The 15,585-nt window shown below is 44.1% G+C and overlaps 1 protein-coding gene across 2 annotated transcripts in view; it reads left to right on the forward strand.

Annotated features, from left to right (window-relative positions):
• The first annotated feature begins 6,451 nt into the window (after positions 1-6,451).
• Positions 6,452-15,585, forward strand: part of Rgs3 (regulator of G protein signaling 3) — a 139,385-nt gene continuing 130,251 nt past the window's right edge. Inside the window, exons 1-2 of one of the 2 annotated variants that reach the window (XM_070012028.1) lie at positions 6,452-6,542; positions 14,179-14,358. In XM_070012028.1, the coding sequence (XP_069868129.1) occupies positions 14,256-14,358 (103 nt within the window). In that variant the 5' untranslated portion in view covers positions 6,452-6,542; positions 14,179-14,255. Of the gene's footprint in view, positions 6,543-14,178; positions 14,359-15,585 lie in introns of those variants that run through there. The other variant, XM_070012030.1, reaches the window with a different exon arrangement.

Raw genomic sequence — 15,585 nt, forward strand, 5'->3', positions numbered from 1 at the left:
GAGCCTTTGTTTCCATCTTTGAGGATAGGAGCAGTGACATTTGAAGGCTGGATGCTCTTCCCATACCAGTTCCTTAAAGTTGGGTAATCACAAATAGCACTTTGGGAACTATAACCTACATTGGATAGATAGTATGTGGTTTTACTGGCTAGCTCTATAGATAGATATGGGTCATCTCCATGTTACAGATTAGGCTTAGAATATAGGGTCATTTTAGATAATGAAGGCTTTTAAGGAAAAAGTTCTTCCTTAAAATACTTGGATCCCTCCTTCCCTCCTTCTTTCCCTCCCTCTCCCTCCTCCCAGTGCTGGGGATTTATTCCCCATTGGGTCCATGCTAGACAACCACTCTACCACTTGAGCCACACTTCAGCTCTACAAAGTTATCTTAATGTATTTACAAATCTATGATTTCAATATGAGCAGTAACCCCTCAAGTTGGTCTATAACTTTTACAGTGTATTAGTAGCCCTGCAACAGAGATCTGAGGGTCATGGTTCAAAGCCAGCCCAGGCAGGAACGTCTGTTAGACTCTTATCTCCACTTAACCACCAAAAAAGCTGGAAGTGGGGAAGTGGAGTTGCTGCTTAAGTGGTAGAGACCTAACCTTAAGCACAAAAACTCAGGGACAGCACCCAGGCCCCAGGACCAGTGTAAAAAGAGAGACAGGAGAGAGAGGGAGAAAGAGGGGAAGGGTGGGAAGAGGAGAGAGAAGAGAGAGGAGAATATGAGAGGAGTGTTCAAAGGCCAGCAAAAAAAGGAAGAGGATTGGGCTTAGTAGAGTCTCTTTTTCTTCTGGTCCTGTATAGCTAGATCCCCCTTTAACTCCTTCTCTGTAATGTAAGCTTAGACTAGACGCCCTGCCCTTTATCCTTCCTTTCTGAGGAAGTGTGACATCATGTAGAAAAGCACTGACTTTGGGGGAGGAGCCCTCAGGGATCCTTTGCCCATCCCACCGGTGTTCGGTGTTCAGTGTTCTGAGAGAGGAGGAGAAAGATAACGGTTACTAACTGCCATTTGCCATCCAAGGCCTTAGGAATCAGGAGAAGTAAGACTCAGCCAGAACTGCTTGGAAATTTGCTTTATAAATGTAATCTGACAAGAGTACTTAAAGTTCAGTCTATTTAAATATTGTTCTAAGAGGCTAATATTTTCCCCAAAGTAACCTTTAGTTTCATATGCTCTTTGCTACTTTCTTAGGATCCTTGCTAACAACTGGACACTTGATTTGGATCGCCATGATTTTTTGGAACACACTACTTGCTGACACATGACCCAATTTAACCTGGAAGCTTCAGATGTCCTAGATCTAACTGTCCTCTTGTTTTGGTATTGATCTTTGCAATCAATGCTTTTTTTTTTTTTTTTAATGTAGAAAGCTCCTTGAGTTTGCTGGGAAGACAGTCACTGGGTTTCATCCATAGTGAAGTTACCCTTAAAAATTAGTTTATTTAAAGGAATTGCTCTCTAGATTAAGGACAGAAATATTTCTCACCTTTAAATGGAAATGAGTAGAAGTTCTCTGGAGACCAGTGAAATCTAGCAGAATTTTTATTTATTTTTAATTTTTGGATCTGGTTGTAGGGCCTGAATTCTGGGCCTGGGCACTGTCCCTCAGCTCTTCAGCTCAAGGCTAGTGCTCTACCACTTGAGCCACAGCGCCACTTCCGGCTTTTTTCTTTTTGCTTATGTGGGGCTGAGGAATGGAACCCAGGGCCTCATGCATGCAAGGCAAGCGCTCTACCACTGAGCCACCTTCCCAGCCCATAGCAGAATTTTTAAATGGTCTCTTTCGCTTGTAAAAAGGTACCAAAGTATGAAATTAATTTATCATTTTATGCATTTATTTAACAAGTATTTATTAAGTATCTGTTATCTTGATAGAGAAAGTTCTGGAAAAATGTTGGAAAGTCATTTCTAGAAATAGAGTTTGCAGGGCTTTTGTGGATCAGTTGGTACTGCTGTCTACTACCACTAGATGGAGGTATTGTACTATGAAAATAAGTAGCCCATCTCGGATCCTTCAAAGATTGAAGGCATCTGGTTATTTCTGATGTCAGCATCTACACAAGCCACTTGTTTGTGAGTAAAGAGGAAATGAAACATTCTATAATTTGCATAGGTAGTCCAATTTCAGCAGGAGGGGTTGGGTGACCCCTTGAAGGAGGAAGAGCTGTGTCTACTGCCATTGTTACAACCTCAGGTTGTATGATCCATAAATACTGCTGAATGAGTTGATCTCTGAACAATTGTAGATTGTCATTGAAGAACCATTTAGAAAGTGTGGTAAATCCTGGAATTCAGAGGCCTAGGACTAGGGGAAGTTGGGAGATAATGCCGACCTTGACAGATTATTAGTTGGGCCAAGACTCAAGGAGGTAGCATTTGGGAAGGCAGAAATTCTGAAAGCAGCCAAGTGCCAGTTGCTCACACTATAATCCTTCTACTCGGGGGGCTGAGATCTGAGGATCATGGTTATAAGCTAGTCGGGGCAGAAAAGTTTGAGAGACTCTTATCTCCAATAAACTACTCAGAAAAAGCAGGACGTGGGACTGTGGCTCAAGTAGTAGAGCACTAGTCTTGAGCGTAGTGAAGCTCAGGGATAGCATTCAGGCCATGTGTTTAAGCCCCAGGTCTGGCAAAAAATAATAATAATTTAAAAAATATATATATATATACTGAAACCAATCTGAGGCATAGATGTTGCCCACACTGGCTTAGAACTCATCAGCTTCCTGCTTTAGACTCTAGAATTCTGGAATTATAGACATGTACCTCCAGCCCAACTACCTCCCTGTATTTTTGTGTGTATTTTTTATAAGCACAAAGATATTTTATTGTAATATTTATACACATGTCTCCGTGTGTGTGTGTGTGTGTGTGTGTGTGTGTGTGTGTGTGTGTGTGTGTATGTTTGCCGTGGGGCCTTGGCATTGTCCCTCAGCTCTTCAGCTCAAGGCTAGTGCTCTATCACTTGGGCCACAGCTCTACTTATGTAGTGCTGAGGATTTGAACCCAGGGCCTCATGCATGCAAGGCAAGAAATCTACCAATGAGCCACCTTCCCAGCCCTCCTTGTGTTTTTAAACAGATGAAATCTGGTTAAGATAAACATAGGGGTGGGTGTGGTAGTGCATACTTGTATTTCTAGCTGTAATCTGGAGGCTGAGTCAGGAGAATCTTGAATTGCGGCCAGCCAGGGATATAAAGCCAGATCCTTTCTCAAAAACAGTAACAATGACAAAAATTTTCAGGGAGGGTATGAATAATAAATTTTATTTTTGATTTTCTTGACTCACATGTATAAGGCTGCTCTGCTTTACAAAGAGTTTCTATAAGTCATTTCTCGGCCACTCATTTGTTTATATTTGGTGTAAATTCATTTATGCCACAAGTACCTTTTAAACAGCTGTTATGTGCACAGCACTGGTGGAGGCGGTGTGATGCCCTTTGGTCTTTTCTTCTTATGGTCTCAGGGTCCATTTAGTCACTAAGGCATATTAGTTGTAGCATTTGAATTCATTCACTTTACTAACTGTCCCTCCTGCTTCTTTCTGTCTTCTGACACCTGGTTCCCATGGCAGCTCCTGATCTGAGCTACCCACATTCAGTCCCATCTTTCCAACTTGCAACGCATGGTGAAATTCTTCCTTACCCTCAGGACCCAATGCAACCTCTTTCCCTTGTTTAGAAGCCTCACTTTTTCTTTCTTTCTTCCTTTCTGTATAAGGAGGTGGTATTGGGCCTTGAACTCCAGGCCTAGCACTTTTGCTCACTTTTATTCATTTATGGCTAATGTTTTACTACTTGAGCCATGCCTCAAGTTCAGGCTTTTTGGTTACTTACTTGGAGATAAGTTTCAGAGACTTTCCTGCATGGGCTGGCTAAGAAATGAGGTCCTCAGTGCTCAGCCTTCTGAGCAGCTAGGATTAGAGGTGTGAACTACTGGTGTCTAGTGCTCTCTCTCTGTCTCTGTCTCTCTACCTATTTCCTTCCTTCCTTCCTTCCTTCCTTCCTTCCTTCCTTCCTTCCTTCCTTCCTTCCTTCCTTCCTTTCCTTATTTCCTTCTTTCTTTTGTGTTGGTCATGTGGCTTGAATGCAGAGCCTGGGTGCTGTCTTTAAGCTTTCTGCTCAGGGCTAGCACTCTACCACTTGGAGCCACAGCTCCACTTCTAGTTTTTTAGGTGGTTAATTGGAAATAAAAGTCTCATGGACTTTCCTGCCTGGGCTGGCTTTGAACCCTGATCCTTAGTAGCTAGGATTAGAGGAGTGAGCCACTAATGTGTGTCTCTTCTTTCTTTTAGTTCTTCCAATGAGCAAAACGAGAAGAGAACCATTTTTCTCTTCCCTCTCTCCCTCCCTTTCTCCCTCCTCTCCTTTCCTCTTCCTCCCCATTTTGTCTTCTGCCTTACCTTCACCATGGAACATTCCTTTTTCCTTCTCTCTGCCTGGATACTTTCCACTCATTTTTTTTAGGTCTCAGCTTGCATATCACTTAATTTGGAAATAAACTTATTTCTGACCACTGTCAAGATGAAGACCCTTCCCTTCCATCCCCTCCCCTTCTCTTCACTTTCCCTTTTCTTCCCCTTCCCCTTCCCTTCCCTTTTCTTTCTTCCTTCCCCTCTCCTCCCTTCCCCTTCCCTTCCCTTCCTTCCACTTTCCCTCCTCTTTCCCTCCTCTTTCCCTCCTCTTTCCCTTCCCCTTCCCTTCCCTTTTCTCTTCTTTTCTTTGGAGGTTCTAGTTTGAACTTAGGGCCTTGCACTTGCTGGGCTGGTACTCTACTTGAGCCAAGACCTCAGCCAGAGAACAACTCTTTTTACTTTTCCTCTCATTGTTTCTATAGGGTTTCACAGCTTACCCTTTGCTAGCTGCTGCTGCCAGGCTGTGAGTTGTGAGAGTACCAGCGTGCTGTCTGCCTGCACCGCAGAGCTCCACACCTAGCTGAGTGCCTGCCACAGTGTCCATGCTGCATAATATATCCTGAAGTGGTGAATGAATGAAACACCCAGCAACATGTCTCCTTTCTTCAGGGACTCTGATCTAGCCGCCTGAAGTCAGTGGTAGGGAGAGTGATGAGGAGAAAGGGAGGGGTCACCGGAGTGTGACCACTGAGGCGGGGCTGGGTTTATTTGGCAAGATACATATTTGGGGAGGGGGCACGGAGGTGGGAAGAAGTGACATGGGTGAGGCAAATTTGGGAGATAAATAAGGGAATAAAGTGTGGCTGTCTAGGAGAAGATGGGACTGGAGACAGCTTGGGACTAGATGCAGGACCTGGACTCTGGTTATGCCAGTGGGGGCCAGTGATGACCCTTCAGTGGAGGCAGCAATAGCACTACGTTACTGCTCAGAAAATGTTCCACCAGGTGCTGGTGGCTCAGGCCTGTAATCCTTAGCTATTCAGGAGGCTGAGACCTAAGGATCAGGATTCAAACCCAGCCTGGGCAGGGAAGTCTGTGAGACTCTTTATCTCCAATTAGCCAGCAAAATCTGAAAGCAGAATGCTGGCTCAAGTGGTAGAGCTCCAGCCTTGAGTGAAAAAGCTAAGGGACAGCACTGAGATCCCGAGTTCAAGCCCCACTACATGAGCACAGGAAACAAAAACAAAGCAACAACAAAATTAAAGAGAAGAAAAAAGTACTATTGATGCAATGACAATGTGAGACATGAATGGGAGAGAAAGCAGCAAGATGGGTAAGGCCTGGAGGCAGTGGCTAGTGCCTGGATTGGCGGGTAGCAGTTAAAAATAGAGACAAAAGGACATTGTGCCAAGGAAGGAAGAGTTGACAAAGAAAGGGTGAGGGAGAGGAAGGAGTTTCCAGCCTGCTTTAGTGAGGTGCTGTTACTCTCAGAAAGGGGACCTCAAGGGAAAGAACCAGTTTAGGGAAAGAAAAAAAGAGCCAAACGTTCACAGTGGAGGTATGGCCACATAGACATTGCACTTAGGAAAACTTTACCAGTGTGTGGGGTTAAAGAAAACACAAGTAGAAGAGAGTGATAGAGATAATGTCCCACAGTCAAGGGGGGGGGGCTGCTCCAGCTCCCCCACTCAGTGAAAAACCTCCCTGTGGGAGGGCAAGATGGGGAAGGGGAATTTAGGGCTCCCTCCACTTTTTTTTTTTTTTTTTTAATCAGTTCTAGGGCTTGTACTGTGGGCCTGGGCGCTGTCCCTGAGCTCTTCAGCTCAAGGTGAGCGCTCTACCACATCCAGCCACAGTGCCACTTCTGGTTTTCTGGATATAAGAGTCTCATGGACTTTCCTGCCCAGGCTGGCTCTGAACCTTGATCCTCAGATCTCATTCTCCTGAGTAGCTGGGATTATAGGCATGAACCACTGGTACCTGGGTACACTCCCCCCCCTTTTTTTTGTGAAACTACTGTACAGAGGGGTTACAATTACATGGGCAAGGTAATGAGTACATTTCTTTTTTTTTTTTTTTTTTTGGGTCCGGTCGTGGGGCCTGAACTCTGGGCCTGGGCGCTGTCCCTCAGCTCTTCAGCTCAAGGCTAGCGCTCTACCACTTGAGCCACAGCGCCACTGTGAGTACATTTCTTATCAAGCATTGTTGCCTCCTCCTTTGTTTCCCCTTACCATCCCTACACTCCTTTTTATGGATGAAACCAAGTGCATTTTTGTGGGTGCATGTGTGCCAGTACTCAGGGCCTGGGTGCTGTCCCTTAGCTTTTTGGTGGTTAATTGGAGAAAACAGACTCACAAACCTTTCTGCCAAGGCTGGCTTTGAACCTAATCCTCAGTTCTCAGACTCCTAAATAGCTAGCATTATAGCTTCAAACCACCAGTGACCAGCACAAACCAAGCATTTCAAAAATGATCTACGGGGCTGGGAAGGTGGCTCAGTGGTAGAGTGCTTGCCTTGCATGCATGAGGCTCTGGGTTCAATTCCTCAGCACCATATAAGCAGAAAAAGCAGGAAGTGGTGTTGTGGCTCAAGTGGTAGAGTGCTAGCCTTGAGCTGAAGAGCTGAGGGACAGCGCCCAGGCCCAGAGTTCAAGCCCCAGGACTAGCAAACAAAGAAAAAAGAAAAAAAGAAAGAAAAGACAATCTGTGGGTCATCACTCAGAACCAGTGAGAGTAGCAGTAGGGATGCATGAGACCTCAGAGGGAGAAAATACTGAGCAAGGGAGGGGCTCAGGGGACAGCATGGTGTACACATTCATTAGAAGGCAGGAAAAGCCATAAAGCAGAAGAATTGTCAGGGAAGTGCAAGGAAAACTAAGGCAAGGTGGATGAGCACCAAGAATAGGCAGGTGATTGTTATAATTAAGAATAATTCCCTGAACTAGGTGCTGGTGGCTCACCCCTGTAATCCTACCTATTCAGGAGGCTAAGATCTGAGGATGGCAGTTCCAAGCCAGCCCGGGCAGGAAAGACCATGAGACTCTTTTTCTCCAATAAACCACCAGAAAATGGGAAGTGGCGCTGTGGTAGAGTGCTAGCCTTGAGCTGAAGAGCTGAGGGACAGCGCCCAGGCCCAGAGTTTAAGCCCCATGACCACCAAAAAAAAAAAAAAGAATAATTCCCTGGTAATGGAACCGGTGGCTCATGCCTGTAATCCATGCTACTCTGGAGGCTGAGATCTGAGGAGGATCACAGTTCGAAGCCAGCCCAAGCAAGAAAGTTTTATGAGACTTTTTTTTTTTTTTTTGGTCAGGTATGGCTTGAAGTCAGGGGCCTAGGCACTGTTCCTGACCTTTAGTGCTCAAGACTAGTGCTCTACCACTTTGAGGGGTCCTGAACTCTGGGCTTGGGCTCTGTCCCTCAGCTCTTCAGCTCAAGGCTAGCGCTCTACCACTTGAGCCACAGCACTACTTCCAGCTTTTTTCTTTTTTGCTTATGTGGTGCTGAGGAATCGAACCTAGGGCCTCATGCATGCAAGGCAAGCGCTCTACCACTGAGCCACCTTCCCAGCCCCTGCTCTACCACTTTGAATCATTACTTCACTTCTGGTTTTCTGGTGGTTTAATTTGAGATAAGAGTCTCACAGACTTTTCTGCCTGGCTTAGCTTTGAACTGTGCTCCTCAGCTCTTAGCCTCCTGAGTAGCTACAATTATAGGTGTGAGCCACTAGTGCCTTGCTATGAAACTCTTATTTTCAATTAACCAACAAAAAGTTGGAAGTGGAGGTGTAGTTGAAGTGGTACAGTGCCAGCCTTGAGCAAAGAAACACTAAGGGACAGCACCTAGACCCTTTAAGGCCCCCAAACTATCACAAGTCAATAGACTGCTAACTAAATGAACTAGTTTGCAGAGTGGTGGGGGCAAGATTGGAAAGAATTTTGAAACAAAGGAAATGATTACATACCATTTCTCTTTTACACTCCACTAAAGAAACCTACATGTGTTCCTTGGTGGTCAGTGAATTTTTCCCTGGAGAATGGTCTCTGTGAATGCAGTCCAACTGAGCCACAGCTGTGGTGGGTGCATTTTATACTAAACATCTGCACATTATTGTTATTTTTCTTTCCATAAGTAGAATCCACAGTCCCACATGACCACCAATGCTAACTTGCTAAGAGCTTCCCTGAAACTTGCTTTTTGCAATGACCACAGCAGAATGTAAACAAGGCAGCATACAACAGTTTATTCCAGGATGTAGGGAGCTCTGGATGTTTTTTAGTCAATGTTATCTCATCCCATGCATATTATCCTATTTTAGGTAACTTTAAAAATTTGTTATTATAAAGGTGATAAACAGAGGGATTACAGTTACATAAATCAGGTAAAGATATATATATATATATATATATATATATATATATATATATATATATATATTTTTTTTTTTTTTTCTTGTCAGTGGTGGGGCTTGAACTCAGGGCCTGGGCTCTGTCTCTGAGCTCTTTTGTGCAAGGTTAGTGCTCTGTCACTTTGAGCCACAGCTCCACTACTGGTTTTGTGCTGTTTAATTGGAGATAAGTGTCTTATGACTTTCCTGCCTGGGTTGACAAAAGTACATTTCTTTTTGGACAATGTCACCCATTCCCTTCAGTTATATTGGTTTTTTAAAGAAATTTAAATGATTTTTAAAAGCTTCTCTTTTTGTGTGTGTACCAGTTTGGGGGCTGGAACGCAGGGCCTGGGCCCTGTCCCCGAGTGCTCAAGGCTAACGCTCTACCATTTGAGCCACAGCTCCACTTCTGGCTTTCTGGTAGTTAATTGGAGATGAGTCTCACAGGCTTTCCTGCCCAAACTGACTTCTCACTGTAATCCTCAGATCTGATTCTCCTGAGTAGTTAGGATTATGGGTGTGAGCCACCGGTGCCCAGATAAAAAGCCTCTTTATATGTGCCCACATAGTTACCTTTTCTAGCATTCTTTTTATTCCTTGTGTAGATCCATGCTACAAGATGGTATCATTTTTTCTGGTTTGAAAGATCATTTGCCATAGTACATGTTTGTAGATGTTACATTCAATCAAAATCTTGATTTTCCTTCATTTTGGAAAGATATTTTCTAGCCCCATAACAACATTCTTAAAGTACTTCTTGAACATATACAATATACAATAACTTTCTTTTTTTTGTCGGTTGTGGGGCTTGAACTCTGGCCTGGGCACTGTCCCTGAGCTCTTTAGCTCAAGGCTAGCATTCTACCAATTGAGCCACAGAGCCACTTCTGGTTTTCTGGTGGTTAATTGGAGAAAAGAGTCACAGATGTTCCTGCCCTGGCTGGCTTTGAACTGCAATCCTCAGATTTTAGCCTCCTGAGAAGCTAGGATTGCAGGCATGAGCCACAGGCTCCCGGCTAGAGTTATAATAACTTTTTTTGTGTTCCAGTCCTAAGGCTTGAACTTGGTGCTTGAGTGCTGTCCCTGAGCTTTTGTAAAAGTTCAAGGCTAGCACTCTACCCCTTGAGCCATAGCTGTACTTCTGGATTTTTTTTTTTCTTTTTGGTGCTTAATTAGAAATAAGAGTCTCTTGGACTTCCCTGCCTGCCTGGCTTGGAACTCCAAGCCTCTGATCTCACACCCTCCTGAGTAGCTAGAATTACAGAATGACCTTGTCTACTAATTCTATCATTTGTTTTGATTTCTGGGTTCATTTCTATCAATTACATTTTTTTCCTCATTATGGTTGTATTTTCCTGTTTTGAATGCCTAATAACTTTTTATTACATACCAGAAATGAAGAAATTTACTTTGTTGGGTGCTGGATATATTTGTATTCCTATAAATATTCTCAAGTTTGTTCTAGAATGCAATCAAGTTACTAGGATCAGTTTGATTCTTTTGGGGTCTTCCAAGTTGTTTTTTCTGCTTTTAACATTTTATTTGTAGAATTAGAACAGTATTGAATCTAATACTAGAGATAAGAGTCTTCTGAAAATTCCACTTACTGTCTCCTACACTAGGGGATCTTTTAGGTAGTTCTTTCCCAGACCTGGGTACTTTCTTCATACTCATGAGCTCCCCAACACTTTGCAGAAGATTGGAGGGAGTGTGTGTGTGTGTGTAAATAAATCTCTGGAACTTCTTGTGTGGCTCTCTCCTCTTTGGTATCCTGATCCCTGATCCGTGAGCCAAAGATGCCCTGGCCTCCTTCACTTTGAAGCAAGGTCAGTCAGCTCACAGTGGAATCTTCAGTTTTTACTTGGTTCCCACTTAGACCATTTGTGTATTTTGGTCAGAGGTGAGTTAAAGTTTGCCAATGATTTCTGTAGCATCTGCTCCCGTAGAGAGCCAAGAACTCAAAGGACACTGGTTTTGCCTTGAAGATGAAGAGGCAGCATACTCTTAAAAGGCAAATCCTCCATTTCCAGGGTGAATAAAGTCCCACTTAACAAAGCATTCCAGCTGGTCAAATTTAGGACAAGGAAAAAAAAACAATAAAAAACAATCCTGACCTAAGAATATTCTCTGGCTTCAAGCCCAGGGTATTTTATTTTCCTTTTAGAGTAAATTTGGTACATTTTCATTCATGTGGAGCGCTTGCCTTCTAGCATTTTGTTCTGGGATGGAAGGTCAACAATGGCTGCCTTGTTGCTAAATTCAATAGACACTTCGTAGCTATTAACCCACTTGACCTCCGACAGTATTTGACCTTGTTGACGATTATCTGCTCCTCAGTGTGTTCCCCAGCTTTTCTTCTCTCTTCTGGCTTTTGTCTGTTATTGCAGCGGGTACTCATTTTGGTTCTATCCTGTGCCTTCTTCTCATGTGAAATATCCTGCTTGGGCTCTCTCATCCATGCCTGTGGCTTCCCTGGGAGTTGCTATAAGAATTTTTTTCTGAACTCCAGTCCAGCATATTGTTATTCATGTACCGTAACTGCACTTAGCTGGCACATAACAAACTACCAGTGGAACTTTACCCCCAGACCCGCTTTCTTTCCCAGGTCTTGTGTCTCTGTAAGGGGTACCCTCTGCAGTTTCCTTTCTAAAGTCAGAATTCTATGTATTCAATCTTCCTTCTAGTCACCTGGTCCTGATCTCATTCTATCCTTACTTTTCGGATGAAGAGTCATCGAACTGGTGTAGTAGCAGGGACAGGGCTGGTGCTCTGCCACTTGAGCTACAGTTCTACTTCTTACTTTTTGGTGGATCACGGGAGTCAGAGGCTCATGGACTTTCCTGCCTTCAAATCATGGCTTCAAATTATGATCCTCAGATCTCTACCTCCTGAGTAGCTAGGATTCCAGGCATGAGACACCAGCACCCAGTGAGCCCCATGCCTTTGTAGTTTTTTATTTTTATTATTTGTGTGTGTGTGTATGCTGGTCCTGGGACTTTAACTCGGGGCCTGGGTGCTGTCCCTCACCTATTTGACTCAAGTGTAACGCTCTATCACTGTCACTTGAGCCACAGCTCTATTTCTGGCTTTTTGTTGGAGATAAAAGTCTCATGGACTTTTCTTGCCAAGGCTGGCTTCAAGTTGTGATCCTCAGATTTCGGCCTCTTAAGTAGCTAGGATCACAGCTGTGAGCTATAGGCCCCTGGTTCTTCTCACTTTTTGAAATCAACGTATTTTTCTTTCTTCCCCTCCCCACGCCCAGTTCTGGGGACTTGAACTCAGGGCCTGGGGACTATCCCTGAGCTTCTTTTGCTCAAGGCTAGCACTCCACCACCTGAGCCACAGTGCCACTTCTGCCTTTTTCTGTTTATGTGGTGCTGAGGAATTAACCCAGGGCTTCATGTATGCTAGGCAAGTACTTTACCACTAAGCTACATTCCCAGTCCCTAAATAATTTTTTTTAACCTCAGACTTCCTACTCTATTCCATTGATTTTTTCTTTTATTTCTAGTATACTACTAAAATAATATTTAATATCTAGTAGTCTAATTTATTATTATTTAGAAAAATTTTTATTTTTTATTAGATTTAAACCACTAGGTTGTTTTGTAGTCAATAACAAAAATCCATCCTTCCTTTTCAAATCCAAATATTTCTTCTAAAGTTAGTCTGTAAAAAATATCTATAACCATTCCGTGTATATGAATGTAGTATCTTTTATACATTATATATCACATGTATATATTATACATATATTACAAATACATACGTCTATGCACACATTATAGATATACATTACATACATTATACATTACATGTATCCTTACTTTTCAGTTGAAGAGTCATCAAACTAGCGCAGTAGCAGAGACAGGGCATTATACATTACATGTATGTGTATGTAATGTATTTAAGTGCTTCTTTTCCTTTGTGCCTTTTCCTTTGGGGCTTGAACTCAGGGCCTGGGGTGTGAACTCAAGGCTGGGAGCTGTCCCTGAACTTCTTTTCCTCAAGGCTAGTGCTCTACTGCTTGAGTCACAGCTCTAATTCTGGCTTTTTAGGTAGTATATTGGGGGATAAGAGTCTCGTGGGCTTTCCTACCTGGGCTGGCTTTGAACAGTGATCCTCATGTTCCTGAGTAGCTAGGATTACAGACACAAGCCACCAATGCCTGGATTTAAATACATTTTGTGTATGCCTGTATTCTTGTGTATGTGACACACACAATGTGTGGATTAGCTTGAATACATATAATAGGTATATCTGGAGTATTTATTCAGATGTGTATGTGTGCTATATATATGTACATGAGATGTGTCTCTGTGTGGAGTGCATATGTGTGTATAGTGGTGTGTGATATGTTTCTACACATGTGGAAAGTGTGTGGGTGTGGGTGAAGTGACAGATACCTGCGGAGGCCCCTAGGGGGTGCTGGAGTGTTCAGGGCAGGTCAGAGACAGCCAGGCTTGCACTTCAAACTCCCCTGCCTTTTTGAGGAAGAGAGAACCAGGATCTCCAAACTTTCTGGATGCCAACTGTGTATGGCAATGTAGGTACATAGGGCAAGTCTCTTTCCAAGTTCACTGTCCAGGCTCCCATACACTTCTGACCTATAGCTGCTGAGAAATAGGCAACCTGGGCTTTTAAGCAAAGGAAGGCTCCAGGCTCTACAAAACAAAACACACCAAAAAAAAAAAAAAACCCACACCAAAATAACAAACAAACAAAACCCAGCTTTTTGGTAGATGTAAAAGTATTGCAGGTGGTGAAGGTGGTACCATCCAGAAGGGTCTGCTGAGGATTAGGCAGCCTTGAGACCTTCCCAGCATTCACTGGTCAGCTGCAGAAGAAGGCCAGAGGGAAGCTCAAGGCAGTGAATCTTTGTCCTGAGTAGGGGCCAAGTGCCCAGTGTGGGTCTTGGAGAGTGTATTCCAGGCCATGTGCAGACAGTAAAACTCTACCATTCTCCTGCCAGGTCACATCCTCTTTTTTCTTTTTGACCAGTCCTGGGGCTTGAACTCAGGGACTTGGGAACTGTCCCTGAACTTCTTTTGCTGAAGCTTAGCACTCTACCACTTGAGCCACAGTGCCACTTCTGGCTTTTTGTGTTTATGTGCTACTGGGGAATCGAACCCAGGGCTTCATGCATGTTAGGCAAGCACTCCTACCACAAAGCTACATTCCCAGCCCCAGGTCTCATCCTTTTGAGTGTTGCATTTGCAGGTTGTTCACAACCTTCTGAGGGCAAGGAAGTCCCCTGTGGTCCTAGGCTCTGTCCACAGTGATCCCTGTGGAGCCATGAGGAGAATGTATCACCCTCCTCTTCCCTGGGCATGCGGGGAAGGCCATGCATTCTAGTTCTGGCTGGGAGCAAACATTTTTTGCTCTTCTGGTGGTGCCTACCTCATGCTCTGATCTTACTCCTGCAGGTGTATAGCACCTTAGGACACAGGATGCTGCCCACTTCCTGTGACTTGTGCCTGAGACTGTAACTGTCCCCGATGAGATGGAGCAGCTGGCCCCAGCCACTTCCCTGCACAAAAAGGATGCCTGGACTCAGATTCCTCCAGTTAGGAAGAGAATCAGGCGTTCCCAGGTTCAGGGTTCAGGTAAGTACATCTGTCAATAGGTTGGGGCCTGGAGAAGGAGCTGTTGTTCCTGCAGCTTCTGGTGTAAGATTCAGGGGAGAGAGAGCAGGACAGGGTTGTACAAGGTGCCAGGATTCAAATAATCTGACAGTTTATATATGACTCATTTGTGCCGGACCCCTAGTTTGCTATTACCTACAAGTATCCTTCTCTAGTTTCTGTACCCTGCTGGTGGCCCTTGGAACCTGTGGTATCTAGTTTTCATAGTTAACTCAAGAAGATTGGTCTGAGCCTGGCACTGGTGGCTCATCCCTGTAATGTTAGCCCCTCAAGAAGCTGAGCTCTGAGGATTGTGGTTCAAAGCCAGCCTAGGCAGGAAAGTCCTTGAGACTCTTATCTCCACTTAACCACCAGAAAACCAGAAGTGGCTCTGTGGCTCAAAAAGTGGTAGAGCTCAAGACTTGAGCAAAAGAAGTTCAGGGATCGCACCTAGGCCCTGAGTTCAAGCCCTATAACTAACAAAAAAAAAAAAAAAAAAAAAAAGGAAGGCAATTCTGCTACTTCCATTTGCTGTTGGCCATGGGGCATATATGGAGGTTGAGGAGAAACAAAGGACCTTCCTTTTCTTTCCTTTCCTTCTCCTTCCTTCTTTCTTTTCCTCCTTCCTTCCATCCTCCTTTTCCTTCCTTTCCATTATGCTGGTACTGGGGTTTGAAGTTAGGGCCTTGAGCTCTTGCTTGATTTACTTGCTCACAGATGGTACTCTACCACTTGAGCCATGTCTCCAGTCCAGCATCTTGCTAGTTAATTGGAGGTGGGAGTCTCTCAGACTTCTCTGCCTAGTCTGGTTTTGAACTGCAATCTTCCAGGTCTCAGACTTCTAAGTGGGATTACAGGAGGGAGCCACGAGTACCTGGCTGAGGTTCAGATTTCTCCCCGGTTGATTACAGCTAATACTTCCTAGTCTGACTGTGAAAGCTAAATCTGAGATGATATGTGAAGATTGCTCAGCTCAGCTCCTGGCATTAGATTACTCAGCTCAGCTCCTGGCAAATGGTTCATATTCTCTCTCCCCCTGCCCCCCCACCCTCTCCTCTCATGTTTATCTTCTCTCTTGCATCCCCCAATCTTGTCTTTAGTGCATAGATCACTGAGCCACAAATACACACTTGGCAATGGAGTCAGGGACGAGGGATAAACTCCAACACTTCCCATTTTTAGATTTTACATGGGACCAGCAGCTTTCCC

Source organism: Dipodomys merriami, unplaced genomic scaffold (assembly GCF_024711535.1).
Source record: "Dipodomys merriami isolate MVZ:Mamm:240054 unplaced genomic scaffold, mDipMer1.0.p SCAF_11, whole genome shotgun sequence".
Classification (NCBI taxonomy): Eukaryota; Metazoa; Chordata; class Mammalia; order Rodentia; family Heteromyidae; genus Dipodomys; species Dipodomys merriami.